This window comes from Sminthopsis crassicaudata, chromosome 4 (assembly GCF_048593235.1).
Source record: "Sminthopsis crassicaudata isolate SCR6 chromosome 4, ASM4859323v1, whole genome shotgun sequence".
Taxonomy (NCBI): domain Eukaryota; kingdom Metazoa; phylum Chordata; class Mammalia; order Dasyuromorphia; family Dasyuridae; genus Sminthopsis; species Sminthopsis crassicaudata.
The window spans coordinates 29,115,697-29,131,089 of NC_133620.1; the positions used below are offsets into that span (position 1 = coordinate 29,115,697).

Genomic DNA, 15,393 nt, shown 5'->3' on the forward strand with positions numbered 1-15,393 from the left:
GGGCTGAGAGAGGAAGGCGGCCTTTTCTCCAGTGAGGGAACATACCATAGTCTATAAGGCACATTTCCCTCTTTCTTACCTTTTGTTTCAAGGGAAAGTGAGCTTGAGGAAGGGGAAGGACAGATTCAAAAATGGAGGTGATATTTTTAAGAGACCCAAAAAAGGACAAACTGCAGTAATAATGTTTACACTAAAAATAGGGACTTTCACTTGGGCAGCTGAGAGATGGGAGAGATTTGAAATAGCAAGGAGACTAAAGGGGCTATTGCAATAGTCCAGGTGCAATGATTAGGGGGTAGCTGTGTGAGGGGAGGAAAGAGGACAGATACAAAAAGTGTCATGGAGGGAGCACTTAGTGCAGTCGCTCGCACATAGTAGGAGCAATATTAGGAATGGAGTGGATGTAGGGAGGGAGGATGAGAATGATGCCCCAACTTTGAGTGCTGAGACGATGCTTTGACATTTTGCATGAATTTGTGTTAGTCCTTTGGACTTCAAGCCTCTGCCCAGGGTCGGGGGGGTGGGGGGGGTGTAGCCAGCCCAGCTTCCAGCCTCGGCCAGCCTGCATGCTTCCCACTGGCAGGCTTGGGTCTCTGGATCTGCCTGGTCTCCCATTAGGTGACTCACTCATTCCTGTGCCCCCAAGCAGGCTGATGGGGAGGGAATCCCCTAAGTGGATGAAACAAGTCAGATGCCCCGCCCTCAGGGTCTTCACTCAGTCGGGCCTACCTGGTAGCCAGTCTGGGACCCCAGGCCTCCCCACGCTGGTCCTTCCTAGCTCTGAGCGGCCTCGAGCCTCGGCTTCCCAAAGTGCTCATCGTTTTCATTGCAGAGCCTCAAACCATTGCGGGGACAGTGTAATTAAGGGTTGAGTTTGGAATTCCTACTGGTGCTGCCTATGTGGTAGCCACCGTCCCTCTCCCCATCTCCATTCTGCACACGTAGCTTGCCCAGAGTTTCAGCCTCTGCTTTCCAGGGCAGTCCTGCCCTGCCAAGGGCCAGGATACTTATGGAGTCAGTGAAGCAGGCCTTGGGAGAAATGTGCAGGCCGGTCCTCATTTGGGATCTCCTCTTTCTGCTTCCCAGATCCTTCCTGGCTCATTTGGAAGTTTTCCCAGGCCCTGGACTGCATCCTTCTCCCCTGATTTCCATGGCCTTTGCTTTGCTACTTTGCTGATTTGCCACAAGGAGGAGGCAAGAGAGAGCATAGGAGGCCAGGCTGGTGCTGTCCTCCAAGCCCCAGCTTGTTATGTCCTGGGAGTCTTTTTAGCTGGGCCTCCCCCCAGAATAGGCCAGGCCCACCCAGCCCACACAAGAACAAGACTGTGCTGGGCCTCCTTTCCCCTTTCATGCAATCTCTGACCTTTTAGAAAAACAAAACACGATAAAGAAGGGCCTGGAATGTTACAGACTGTGTACATTTGTCTCTGGGTTTCTTTTGAGGTTTGTTGTTTACAATGGCGGGGGGAGGGGGAGTGACAGCCCAGCCAGGCTAGCCAGCAGCCTTCCTGAGTGCGGGGCTGTTTCCGGGGGGTCTCCTTCGGTGGTCTGCACCTTAAGTCCTTGTAAACCTCCCCTGGTCTCCTTGGCCAGTTCCCCCCTTTCTTATTCTTCACTCCTTAATGACGCTTCTTCCCCTTTAACCCCACTCTGTCTTTGGCCTGCACTCCTGGTACAAACCCCACCCTGAGCGGGGTCCTAAATTTGGAGCCGAGGGCCCTCAGGGGCTGGCTAGTCTGACCCCTTCATTTTATAGAGAAGAAAATGGATCCAGAGAAGTCTCTGAGATGGAATTGAATCTAAGTTGTCTAACTACCAATAAGAGCTCACATTTATATAGGTTTACAAAGGGCTTTATGTACATGATTTTATTTGTTTCTCACATCCCTATAAAGCAGTCCCTAATAGATCTCCATTTCACAGATGTAGAAACTCAGGCTGAAAGAGATTCATTGGCTTGCCTAGCACCAGAGCACTAGGTATCTGAGGCAGGAGGAGACCTTGGGATTTGTATCTGGGCCCTGTTGTTTCCCTGTTACTACAAATAGCTGGGACTAGGCTGTAGGATTGGGCTGACTTGTGGGTGTAATTAGAGCTTAAGCTTCTGGTGGGCAGAAGTTGGACTCCATTCCACGCCCTCTGCCTACTGGCTCCGTGTTCCAGTCAGGGGATTATTGCTGTTGCTAATTGTGCCCGGCTCTAGCTGTGTGTGTGAGCACATGGACACACACACACGTGCCCATGTACGCAGGGCCGGTTTGGAGTCTCTTCAAGAAAAAGGGGGCAGCTCTTCCCCTGCTGCCCCCTTGGGCTTCTCCGGATGATCAGACTTCTGTCTTACAGGTGCAGCATCCATGGCAGCGTGATCTGTAACAATGCTGTCATCGAGAAAGGTGCAGACATCAAGGACTGCCTGGTTGGCAGTGGTCAGCGGATAGAAGCTAAAGGTAAGGCTTGGGAGCAGCCCCAGAGGGCTGGGCCATGGTGGGGGCGAAGTGGGAGCTGGGACTGCAATAGCCTCCGTCCCAAGGGGACCAAGTGTGTAGGACATGGTGGAATTGCCAGGCCCCACAGTCTGGCGCAGCGTCAGTTTCAGACACAAGGGAAAGTGGGAGTAGGGAGGTAGGGAGATTCTGCCGGTCAGTGTCAGATCTGTGGCTCGGACTGATGGCTGCCAGGGAGGTGGTGAGCTTCCTAATCCCTAACCAGACATACCTCCTGCCCTCCTCAGGAGAGCCCAAGCTGTGCCTGGGAAAAGACCTCAGTAATGACAGTGAATTCTTTTTTTTTTTTTTTTTAACTATTTTTTAAATTAATTTTTATAATTATGACATTTTCTTTGACAGTACATATGCATAGGTAATTTTTTTTTTTTTTTTACAACATTATCCCTTGTACTCCCTTCTGTTCTGAGTTTTTCCCCTCCTTCCCTCCACCCCCTCCCCTAGATGACAGGCATTCCCATACATATTGAATATCTTATAGTATATCCTAGGTACAATATATATGTGCAGAACCGAATTTTGTTGTTGTTGTTGCAAAGGAAGGATTGTATTCGGAAGCTAAAAATAATCTGGGAAGAAAAACAAAACAAAACAAAACAAAAACAATGCTCTCAGTTTACACTCATTTCCCAGTGTTCCTTTTCTGGGTGTAGCTGATTCTGTCCATCATTGATCAATTGGAATTGGATTAGCTCTTCTCTGTGTTGAAGATATCCACTTCCATCAGAATACATCCTCGTACAGCATCATTGTTGAAATGTATAATGATCTCTTAGTTCTGCTCATTTCACTCAGCATCAGTTGATGTCTCTCTAAGCCTCTCTGTATTCCTCCTGCTGGTCATTTCTTACAGAACAATAATATTCCATAACCTTCATATACCATAATTTACCCAACCATTCTTCAGTTGATGGACATCCATTCATCTTCCATTTTCTAGCTACTACAAAAAGGGCTGCCACAAACATTTTGGCACATACAGGTCCCTTTCCCTTCTTTAGTATTTCTTTGGGATATAAGCCCAGTAGTAGCACTGCTGGATCAAAGGGTATGCACAGTTTGATAACTTTTGGGGCATAGTTCCAGATTGCTCTCCAGAATGGCTGGATTCTTTCACAACTCCACCAACAATGCATCAGTGTCCCAGTTTTCTCACATCCCCTCCAACATTCATCATTATTAGTTCCTGTCATCTTAGCCAATCTGACAGGTGTGTAATGATACCTTAGAGTTGTCTTAATTTGCATTTCTCTGATCAGTAGTGATTTGGAACACTCTTTCATATGAGTAGAAATAGTTTTAATTTCATCATCTGAAAATTGTCTGTTCATATCCTTTGACCATTTATCAACTGGAGAATGGCTTGATTTCTTATAAATTAAAGTCAATTCTCTGTATATTTTGGAGATGAGGCCTTTATCAGAACCTTTAACTGTAAAAATGTTTTCCCAATTTGTTACTTCCCTTCTAATCTTGTTTGCATTAGTTTTGTTTGTGCAGAAACTTTTTAATTTGGTGTAATCAAAATTTTCTATTTTGTGATCAATAATGGTCTCTAGTTCTCCCTTGGACACAAACTCCTTCCTCCTCCACAGGTCTGAGAGGTAAACCATCCCATGTTCCTCCAATTTATTTATGATTTCGTTCTTTATGCCTAAATCTTGGACCCATTTTGATCTTATCTTAGTATGTGGTGTTAAATGTGGATCTATGCCTAGTTTCTGCCATACTAATTTCCAGTTTTCCCAGCAGTTTTTGAATGACATGAATTCTTTCTGAAGCTCCCCAAGCCCTTCTAGAATCTCAGAGCTGGGACCTCAGAGCACCGCCCCCCCGCCCAAGACCTACCCAGGAATCCCTCCTGCCCCTTATCCTTTCCTTGGCTTGGGCTGAGCTGGTGCAGAAGGAGGGAGGCCCCTTCCACTCCGAGGCAGAGGTGCCCTCAGCATGTAGCCATGGGCTCATTAGAAACCAGCATCAGTAGTTTTTAAAAATATAACGCGTGGTCTCCACATTCCAGCCATGGTTCCTGTATATCTCATCCTCGGCCTTTAGGTAACCTAGGGATGGAGGTCTCCGCGCCTTCCAGAAGTAAAGAGCAGCACAGTCTGTCTGAGGGCCAGAGCTCCCCTGGCTGCCCCCTCCCCACAGCCTTTTCTCTCCCCTGCCAGCTTGGTCTGTCCCCTGCTTCCTCTGAGTTCAGGATCTCCTCCTTCACCCCTTGCACTTGTATTGGAATGCTCCATGCCATGCAGAGCACAGAGCCACAGCCCCGCCCTCCCAGAGGCAACAGCTTCCTGCCCAGTCTAGTAGAGTGGCAGCTTCGGGGAAGCCAAGGACTGTTTCCCATTTGGTGGAAAGGGTTTCTAAATTAGGGGATGTAATGGAGTGAGTAAACATGGGGCAGAGCTGCCTCTCAGGGCCCCAGCTCCCTTGTGGGCCAGTGCCTGGAGCTTCGGCCACCCTCCCTTCCTCAGCCTCCTGCGGTATCCAGGGCCAAGCAGCCGTCTGACTGCCTGCCCACCTGCCTTTACTTTCAGTGTGCCAGAGCTGTAGGGGGCATTGGGGGCCAAGTGGGCCAAGGCTTCCTTTATTCAGCCTGCAGTTGACCCCGCTGCTGACCCTGCGGCTTCCTTCTGCAGACATCCTGTAGATTTTTTAGCTGAACTTGTCCAAAGCAGAACTCATTAGCTCTCCCCTAATTCCTGTCCCCCACTTCCTCCCTTCACTACGGCCCCGCTCCCCATCCCTTAGGCTTAGACCCCACAAGTCATTCTCAGATCCTCTCTCACATTCCCCTCAGCCAAGCTGTTGTTGAGACCTATCGATTTTGTGGCATTTCTCAAATTCTCCTCCTCTCTCCTGATGCCATCCCCACTTTGGTGCAGGCCTTCAGTTGAGAGCAGCAGCCCCCCTTTACAAGAATCAGTCATCCACATTATCACCAGTGCATTGGCAGAGCAGAAATTCCCACAGAGCCAGTGGTTCCAGATTCAGGACATCAACAAGCACCAAGGGGCAGAGTCATAAATGAATGAGTTCTGCCCTCAAGAAGCTTCCACTCCATCAAAGGAGAGAGCACGGGCATGAATAAGTAGAGGCAAGGGCATGAGGCAAGGAGGAATCCTGGCATCTGGGGCGCTCAGGAAGGGTTCCTCAGAGAGGGGGGAACTGGGACCAGACTTTTAAAGGAAGCCAGAGGAGCAGAAATGAGAAGGGGGAGCATTCCAGCGTCTGGCTGAGCAGTGTGTGTGCTGGGTGCTGAGCCCACCTTGGAGCCTTGCCTGCTGGGAAGTGATGGGAAGCCAGCCTCTGCCAGCGCCTTTGGTTCCCGTCTCTGCCTCTCACGTTTCAGTTGCCTGGATTTGAGCCTTGAAATTCCCTTCTAGGATCTCTCTGGCACCTTCAGAAACAGTCTGAGCAGGCTTTGCTCTCCCTCCTCACCACCTTAATTTATTAAGCACCTGTGGAGTACAGAGATTGGTGCTTGGCAATAGAAGAGGCTCTCAGTTTAGAGAAGATATGGTCCCTGACTTCCTGGAGTTCCATTAGGAAATCAGCCAGTTCCCCAAACATTTCTTAAGCTCCTAGAATATACACCTAAGCAGGAGGAGCCCATAACAGTGTAACTGGCCCTGTCCTTGGAGACAGAGGCAGCCTAGACACAGAATAGTAGAGACACTAAGCAGCACAGCATGAAGATGCAGGGACCAGGTCAGAAGTGGCTCGGTGTGAAAGGCGGTGGTGTTTGAGGTGAATCTGAAAGAGAGTCCAGGAATTCTGGGGGAGAAAATAAGCAAGGAACTAGGCAGAGGGTGAAGATAGTAGGCCCTTGGAGTGTATGCTGGGAGAAATGTGTCGCACCCAACTAAAAGGAAATGGGGCTGGCTCATTCTCCATATTGCTGGAAGGTGGCCAAGCTAGTGGCCACCCTTGTTTGGGGACCACACCAGGGGAAGATTGGGGAGCAAATGGGGCATGTCCAGCCTGGGGAGGAGAAGACCCAGGAGTGTCTGTCTTCATGGTTGGAAGGACTGTTATATGGAAGAGGGCCTAGATTTGCTCTGTTGGGATTTGGGAGCAACAAGTAGGAGCAGTGGGAAAAAGGTCCAGGCAGAGAAACTTGGGGACAGAAGTCTTCCTCATCAGAAACAGCCAGAGGGGGACAGGCAGTCTGGAGGGCAGACTCCTTCTTTCAGTTGTCAATGATTGTCATAAGCAGGGGCTGATAGCCAGGGCCTGATGAAAGCCACGAATCCTGTGGCTGGGCTGTGGCATTTGAATTCTTGCTACTTGAAATTATAATTAAATGTGAGATACGGTCATTGTCTCTAGCCTAATGAAAATATGCATTCAAAAATTGGTGGGCTGCAGCTCCTTCGTGGGATTCGTTATTCACGTTCATCAGGACCTTGCTGTATTCTTGGTCAGGTAGAAGTCCCTCTTTCACCTGTCATTTTGTGACTGTAAAAATCTGCTGGCAGCTAGGAAGGGGCAGAAAGAGCATCGCAGACACGCGGGGCTGCCAGGCAGGGAGTGCTGCCTCCACTTACTGGGGGGCAAGAGGGAGGGTGATGATGAGAGAAGAGGCTGCAGCTGGGCCACATGATTCTGGCAGCATGTGAAGGCTGGACTAGAAGGAATATGGAATGGCCCTGTTCAGAGTCCAAAGGTAACTAGAATGGAAGGCATTAGGGGTCGGATGGATGGACATATAGACGGACGGATGGATGGATGGATTGAAAGGTGTTGATCCAGCACTCATAATGTAAACATAAGTACTGTGTAAGTGTTAGACATACAAAGAGAAAAGCTATTCAGCCCCTGCTCTCAAGGATCTCCCACGTGGGGCTGCTGATGTTCATGGAAAGTTTTTAGCTTTGAGCCAGATGGAAAGACCCAAAGCAGACAGATGCCTACACCCTTTTTCATATTATTTCTACTGACAAGTAAAACATCCTGAGTTCCTACTGCTGAGCCTGACCGCTGCCAGGGTCTCTGGAGGAAGAACTTTCTTTTCTTAGTCATCAGCAAGAGGCAGGGAATTTGCCCCTGTGGAAGGGAATGCAGGGGAAGCTTGGGCAGGAGTGGAATGGATAGCATTTGGAGATCAGTTGCAAGTCCCCAGGGGTACATGGGACAGATGGGGGGCGGTCAGTAAGGATGAACCCCATGCTGGTGGAGTGGGAGGGACTGGTGACACCCAGGGGGAGAATTCAGACCAGAGGGCAGGGGGGAAGAGGGGGAGGGGGCAGATTCTCCTCATCCACATGGAAGTGAGACCTTGAGACACAGTGGCAGGGAGCACTCCCCAGAGAATGGCTGTATTGGGGTCCAGATGGGAAGAAGTGTAAAAGTCACTCTATCATCTATATAACTCCAGCAGGAGTCAGGACACTTACCGGCTCTACTGGCCTGGCCAGATGAGGAGGCAGAGGCAGCTTTCCCCCTCCCATGCCGCACCAATAGGGCAGCCCTTTCGGGAGCTTTCAGGGATGTCTAGGGCGGGGAAGAGCCAGCAGCTCACCCACCTGGAACGAGCCACCCCCCACTGGCAGGCTGCACCTGGAACAGCTGGAGGTGCTGCAAGTCAGGGCCAAGTCCTACTGGCAGCTGTCTCTAGTGCTCGGCGAGGCAGTTGGAGGCCCTCTCTGTGCATCTGAGCTTTGGCCCCAGAGGTCAGTGGCCTTCAGCCGGATTCTCCTTATCTCCTAGCTGCCCTATTCTTCTCTCTGGATGCTTCCACCCTCCAGGCCCTTGCTGGACTCCTTCTCTGTTCAGCCTCCCTAGCCACCTTTACCAGTACCATCTCCAGGCCCCGGAGTCAGGCCTCTCTTGGGACATTCTCCCCGAGTGTGAAGAGTGGTCCCTTCAGTCTTGAGGACAGTTGTGTGCAGACTATCCCCAGGACAAGGATGGTGTGCCGCCCTTCCATCCCCCCATCCTTTACCATCTCTTCTCTCTGTTTTGTTCCCCATGAAAGTGGTCCATGGTCTCGTGGCGCTCTCAAGGGACAAGCTTGAGCGGGACTAGTTTGCATCCCTCAGGACTGTCCCCCAGGACACCAGTTTTAGGGCGTTCCCCTCCACTGTTGACTGGGCAGTATTTTAGGAAATCTGAGTTCCCTCCTCTCATCCTTATCTAGATGTTCATTTTCAGAGACTCGGTTATGTTTGGGGGGAGGAAAGAATGTCAGTGCCTCCTTAGCCAGGCTCATCGAGAGGCCGATGGTGAGCTCTGGGGAGGGGATCGGGGTTAGCTCCTCCTGAGAGGGGCAGAGATGGTAGGGACCTCCAGGCGGGCTGCAAAAGCAGTAAAGGGCTTAGCTCTCAACAAGTCTTTTTCCTTCCTTTTCTAGCCAAGAGAGTGAACGAGGTGATCGTGGGAAACGACCAACTCATGGAGATCTGAGGTTGTCAGCGTCTGCATCTGCTCTGAAGTCTCCCAGGACTGGGCAGAGGCCTGGCCTTTGCCGACTACAACTACTTTCCCGTCTGGCTCTGTTTGTATTGCTCTCCCAATAAAGACATGTCTCCAGTGGGCTCCATAGACTCCTGAGGCTGTCCTGTCCTCCGGCACATGACCCTCGGCCAGGAGGACGTCGCCATGAGGACCACACAGTCTGTTGTTGAACAGTGACACAGGCCATCTGTGCTGATGTAAACAGAGATTCTCCCCGGGGGCCCTGCTCAGCCTTACCATTGCCCTTCTCCCCAACCCCCACCCAGAAACTGGCAGCTTCAGGATCATGCTGAGGAAGATGATGAGAAGGCACTTCCTGCCTTGCTAACAAGGATGGACATTCCCAGGGATTAGCTCTTATCTCTCCTTCCCCAACCAAGAAAAAGCTCTTAGCAAATTCTGCCCTAAATCCAGGGAGGTTTGTAGTGACCTTGTGACTTTGGTCTGGTGGCCCCAGACCAGTTGTGCTGCTCCCACTGGCACCTTCTAGCGCCCAGTCACCCTTGGAGCTTACACTGGATGGGATCCAAGGTCAGGCTCTTCCAGGGCTTGCTACATATTGAGCCCAGTCAGAAAGGTCCACAGGCCTTGGCTAGTGCCCCAAAATGCCCTCTTATTCTCTGGCCCTATCCCCTGCATCTTGAAGAAGGCAGATGGTCAGGAGATCCTACCCTTCCTCCTCCTCCTCCTCCTCCTCCTCCTCCTCCTCCTTCTCCTCTTTCTCCTCCTCTCCCTCCTCTCTCCCTCCTCCCTGCACAAGAAGGGAGTGTGGGGAGGTCTCCTTTCCTCTGCTTTTATGACCTGCAGGTGTTTGGTGGGAGATAAAAGTAGGTCCTGGGGTGAGATTTCATGGCCCAGAATTATCAAAGTGAAGATCCTCCCAGTGGGTGGCAGTAATTAAGAAAAATAATTTGAAATAATAGTTTATACATTACTGCAAAAATCCCAAGGCCTAGGGAATTAACTCTTGCTAGTCTGGATTGATCTTGACGCTGGTTGTTCCTGCCCTAGAGGAGCAGGGGGAGGAGGTGATACCTCCCCACTTGACCCAGGAAGGGTCCCCCCCCTTTGTTTCCCTTTCTTCTCTCGGTTCCCAAGAGGAGTGACCCTAGTCAATTCAGGTGGGAGGGAGCATTTCCTCAGCTAAATTGGAGCACAACATCTAGGATCTGAGAAGAAGTAGAAGAGGGAGCCCTGCCCCTGCCCCTAGGGAGAGATCCAAGGGCTGAAAAGACCTGAGAGGGCATCTGGCCCAACATTGGCCCATCTTACAGATGTTGAAACTGAGGCCCAGAGAGAGAATGTGAGGTAGCCAAGGACAGCTTGCCACACTAGTCAGACCACATTTTTGTATTTCTGAATTCAATTCTGAGAGCCACATTTTAGGAAGAGCATTGATAAACTTTAGACCATCCACAAGAGGGTGACCAGGTGGGGAAGATTCTCAGGATCACACTGGGCCAGGATCCAGTGAAAAAATGGTGGTGGTCTGTCATACAGAAGGATCCACTGGGTCTTGCTTGGCCCAGAGAGCAGACTCTGGAGCAGTGGGAGGAGGTGGCAGGTGGAGGCTGGCTGTCAGGAAGCTACCACGCAGGAGATCTATCCCAAAAAAGAAGGGGCTTCTTGGAAAGGCTGCCAGCCCTTCCTTACTGCTGGACCATTAGCCACCCCTTGTGGGAGATAACACGTTGGATTCTGTGCTCTGTTGTGGGTCCTCGAATGGCCGCATATGGAGACTTAACTCTCCCAGTAAGGCCTCCCAAAAGGTCTGTCCCTTGTGTCCCTTGGGCTGCTGTCACTAACCTCAAGTACTTGCCTACACCTGGGACCCTGAGGGCAGTGGTTGGACCCTTTTGTGGAACTTGAAGAGGACAAGGGCTTTGTGGGCCCCAAGGATAAATTTGCCTTGAGCCCCCGAGAATCTATTGCCCTCCAAGAGCACTGCAGGTGTGGTCGAGCAACACCAGGCTCTCCGTCCCAGCCAATCCCTCAACTTCTCCCCTGAGGAGCGATGAGAAGGGGATCTGGCAGTGCCGTCCCACTGTCCCCCCCAGGCTCAGCAGGGCCAGATCTGTCCCACTGTGCAGGTAAGCATTCATGAGTCACCTATGGTGTGCACTGGGTCTGCACGGGGAAGGGGAGAAGGACCCTATTATAAGTAACAAAAGGTCAGCGTCTGCAGTAAATAAGAGGGAGAAGTTGCTTCTGCCTGAGGATTCCCCTGGAAAGTATGAAGGATCTTATTTTAGTGGGTGAAGGACAAAGGAAAGGCAGTAAAGCTGGGAAAAGATGGAAGCTGGATAGTAAAAGACCCCAGGGTAAAGGGTCTGCCTTTGATTCTATAGGCACTATGGAGCCATTGAAGGCTTCTGAGCATTATAGGGACAAACTCACACTCTTTAGGAGCCTCTGGTTATCGGCCACCTAAGAGACAGAATAGGGAGGAAGGGATAGAAAGATGTAAGAGACGGCCAAGCTCTTGTGGGCAAGATGGCGCCTTTCGATTGATTGAGTGTGAGGGAAAATTCAGAAATGACTTGACAGTTCCGGCCAGACAGAAAAACAGTCCTTGGCCTTCTGTGCTGCTTTATCCAAACATGATCTCATTTGACTCTTTCAGAAGGCCCAGGTGGTCAAGGAGGAGGAGGAGGGCTTCCATGGGCAGAATCCTGGATGTCAGCAAAAGAGAGATTGAGGGAAGGGGTGTTTTAGAAGTTTTGGGCTCCAGAAGTCAGTCCAAAGTCCAGGGAACAATCTACAGATCCCTGTTCTTGGTCTGCCTGGCTGTGTCCCCCACTCTAGCCCCCCCCAAGCCCGGCTGCACCAGACTGTGGCTCTGAAGCCCACTTGGTCTCGAGGCTGCTAAGATGGGGTGTGGAACCAGGGGCAGGGAAGGGAGCTCGCCCTGCCAAAATGTGCCTCAGTTCTCCCCACTGGGCTCCATTTGGGGCAGTGGCTCAGCTAGGGCCACAGCTGCTTCCCCCAGAGCTCTGGCTTGATTATTAACAGGAAAGATGCTGAGCCCTGCTGGTCCTGCCTCCTCCCGGACTGTCGGCTGCCTTCAGCTAGCATTCGGGGCTAGTCTCTCTGGAGAAGGCTCCCTGGGAACTGAACTCTCTAGTCTTCCTGGAGCCTGAGGGAGGGGGCTGGGGGTACTGGTGTACTTCCCCATTTTCTCCCTCCCTTCCTCCCTAACCCTCGGCCCCCAGGGCTCATGAGCAGCCGGAGCCAAAGACTGAGGTTTTCACAAGCCTTCCTGGGGTGAGGGGAGGCCAGGCTGCAGGGGAGCCCACCAGCTGGGCTCTGCAGGCTCCTGAGAAGGGGAGGGAGGGGGAGACCTTTTTCCAAATGAAGTGAGTAATTTGCCCCCAGCCCCCCTCCCCAAAGTGGCTGCTGGTGTCTGCCTTAAGCTAGGCCTTTGTGTTCAGGCTAAATGGTTAATTGTGTCTGAGGAAGATGTCCCAGCTCCACCAGGCAGCCAGACCACCCAGGCAGCGGGCTGGAGAGCATGCCGGCAGCATCCCCGGGATGTGGGAGTGGCTGGGGCCACAGAGGGAGAGAGGGAGGGAGGGAGGGGAAGGAGGCTGGGAGGCCAGCGTTCCTGCTCAGGGCCCCCACCCCGTCGGCCAGCCGGGATGCCTGCCCACACAAGAACTGAGCAGGAAGTGCCGGAAAAAGAAAGCCAAGTCTCGGGCCTGCTATTTGTAGGAGACTTTTCTCTGCTTTCCTCAGCTGGCTTTCTTGGACTCTGAAGGGAGTGCTTAGGGCCAGGCCCGACGAGAGAAACTAAGACATTAAGAAGTCCTCTAGGCCCTGGCCCCAGCAGGCAACAGTCCTGAGTGTCCCGGACTGGCCTTGGGTGCCAGGCCCAGATTGGCTGTAGTGATGGGAGCAGTTCAGAGTAGTCGACCTTTTCCTAGAGTCAACCTGTACTCCCTCCCCACAGGCCTCTCCTTCCCCCCACTATTACCCAGAAGCTGACCCCAAAGGGGGGCACATTTTTACAACCTCTTGGGGTCTTGGAGAGCCCAAGAGGGGAGGGAGAGCCTGCAGCTTGGAGGTGGGGGAGGGGGGTTGATATAAGCTGGTTAAATTAGACCCCTTCCCCCAAGGTGAGGAGCACTGAGCTCATCCCCTCAGTCCCCTTGGCCCCTCATGCCCCAGGATATTGGGTAGTTCCCCAGAACTAGAGCAAGGCCTGACTGAGGCTGGGAGTAAGGTATAAGTTGGGTTTCCTCAATGAGTGGACAAGTGAGAGAATGTAGTGGTTAAGGCTGTCGATTACTAGTAAGCCCTGTGTTTAACTCGGAGCAGGTTCCCGTCCCAATCTGACCAGTGCCCATGTCTAGGCTCAGCTGAGGAAACTAGAAATCAGCCTCCCCCACTCCGGGACCCAGGCACAGCTAACCCCCTCAAACAATATCTTGTTCTGCCTTTGCTTCTGCTGTTCCCGCTTGTGGATCACTCTCCTCTCAACCAGCTGTGCACATCTCCCCATCCCTACCCCTCTCTGGCATGGGAAATTTGAAAAGGAAAGATGGGGGGGGAAGGGGAGAGGCCTTGAAGGCTGGGATCAAGAGCTTAGATTTGATCCCCAAGGTAATGGGAAGTATTTTCAAGAAGAGGGAGACATGATCAGACCCGTACATTATGAGAGAGTAGCGATTCAGAGGCAAGAACAGTTAGGAGGCTATTGCAACAGTCCAGACATTTGATGCTAAGGACCTGAGCTAGGCTGGGTCCAGTGAGTGGAGAGCAGGGAGCATCTAAGACAAATATTATAGGAGAGGGAAGGAGCCGGTTTGGAGCCTTGATAGCCAGGAGGCTAGGAGACAACTTGAAACATCCCCCCCCTTTGCCCACTCCTACACATGTTGCTGGAACAATTGACTGGGCAGGGACATTGTCTCACATCGTGGCGGTCTCTTACAGACCCGATCAGCTTTCCCCTCCGTATCACAGGGAAGCATGGGGGCAGGACTTTTAGAGCCATGAAGTCTGAAAAGGCCCTAAGCATAAACTGTACTGTCGGGGGAAACTCCGACGGGGTAAAGTTATGAAGTACACAGACAAATGAGGGGCAGTCTGCTCCGAGGGGACAGGGCTTACCGAGCCCCTGGAACATCCCCAGAATTCTGCACTGGCCGGCATTCAGGACCAGTGGCATCTACCATGAGGGTCCAAGGAGGATGAAGCTGGAGAAAAACAATTGGATTTAGCAATTAGGTCATTTCCAGTCACCTCAGAGAAAATCCCTCCAGCAAAGCAGTGGGTCAAAAGTCAGGCTGCAGGGAGGTGAGGAGCAGGGAGGAACATCCCTCCCACAGAGCACAGACTTTGCAACTTCCCTGCACTCGATGCCCAGAATGCTGAAGACACTCATTCATTAACTGACTTTGTGCCTGGTGCCGGAGATGCAGACAAAAGGCAAAGCAGGCCAGTGGGCAGAGTCCTTGGAGTCTGCATGTTTACGTGTTAGAAGCTCGGGACATAGAGCTCCGGGCTTGGAGTTGGGCAAAGCTGAACTCACATCTGACCTGACACTTACTGGGGGAGCCTGTCTCTAAGACCCCGGAGATTGTTGAGGGTCAAATGGGGTCACATCTGACCTTAGACACTTACTGGCTGTGTGAGCCTGTCTCTAAGACCCCGAGATTGTTGTGAGGGTCAGATGGGGTATGTGTAAAACACTTTGCAAAATTTTTAAGTTCTATATAGGTGCTAGTTATGATTATTATGTAAACAGGTGAACAAATACAGGATAATTTGAGGATGGAGAAAACCGCAGTAGGGAGCGGATTTTGCTTTTTATTCCGAGGCACTAGGGAGCTGATAAAGGCTTTTGAGCTTGGAAGACGAGGTTGAGGGTCTCCCCAACAACGTGGTCCTTTATTGATTCCACAACATTCCTAGTTTCCGGTATGGGGAGGACTCTGAAATAGAAGGTCCTCCCTGTCCTCCAGAATTTACCGGGATGTAAGTGGGAAGCAGAAGGAAAAAACTCGAAAGTAAATGCTTTGTGACTAGGGCTGGCCAGAAATGAGGAAATGCACTTCTCTGCAAGGGTGGGGGACTACGGATGGGGAGCGTGGCGTTCATGCCATTCGGCGTGAGGCGCTGGTTCCGTTGCTCTTTGGATTAACTGTTATAAAGGGCGGCTGGAAAGGAGAGATAATTGAGAAATGAAAAGAAATAAAAGAAATCAACACAAACATTGCTTTGTAAAGAATTTAAAAAAAAAAAAAAAAAACAAACCGTTTTGTTTAATTGAATTGAGTTGCACTAAGAGGCATGGCAATGAATGAAAACCCTGAGCCAATCAGAGGCCAGACTGCCGGGGGGAGCTGTCCTCGGTACCGCCCCCGGCTCCCTCGGGCCCCCTCCGCTTAACACAAGCTGGATCTGGGAGCACCTGGATGGGGCG

General features: G+C 51.4%; 1 protein-coding gene across 5 annotated transcripts in view; it reads left to right on the top strand.

Moving 5' to 3' along the window:
• Positions 1-9,046, top strand: part of EIF2B3 (eukaryotic translation initiation factor 2B subunit gamma) — a 78,762-nt gene extending 69,716 nt beyond the window's left edge. For all 5 annotated transcript variants that reach the window (XM_074266089.1, XM_074266088.1, XM_074266091.1 and 2 more), the window contains 2 exons: positions 2,344-2,447; positions 8,863-9,046. In XM_074266089.1, the coding sequence (XP_074122190.1) occupies positions 2,344-2,447; positions 8,863-8,915 (157 nt within the window). In that variant the 3' untranslated portion in view covers positions 8,916-9,046. The remainder of the gene's footprint in view (positions 1-2,343; positions 2,448-8,862) is intronic.
• The last annotated feature ends 6,347 nt before the right edge of the window (positions 9,047-15,393 follow it).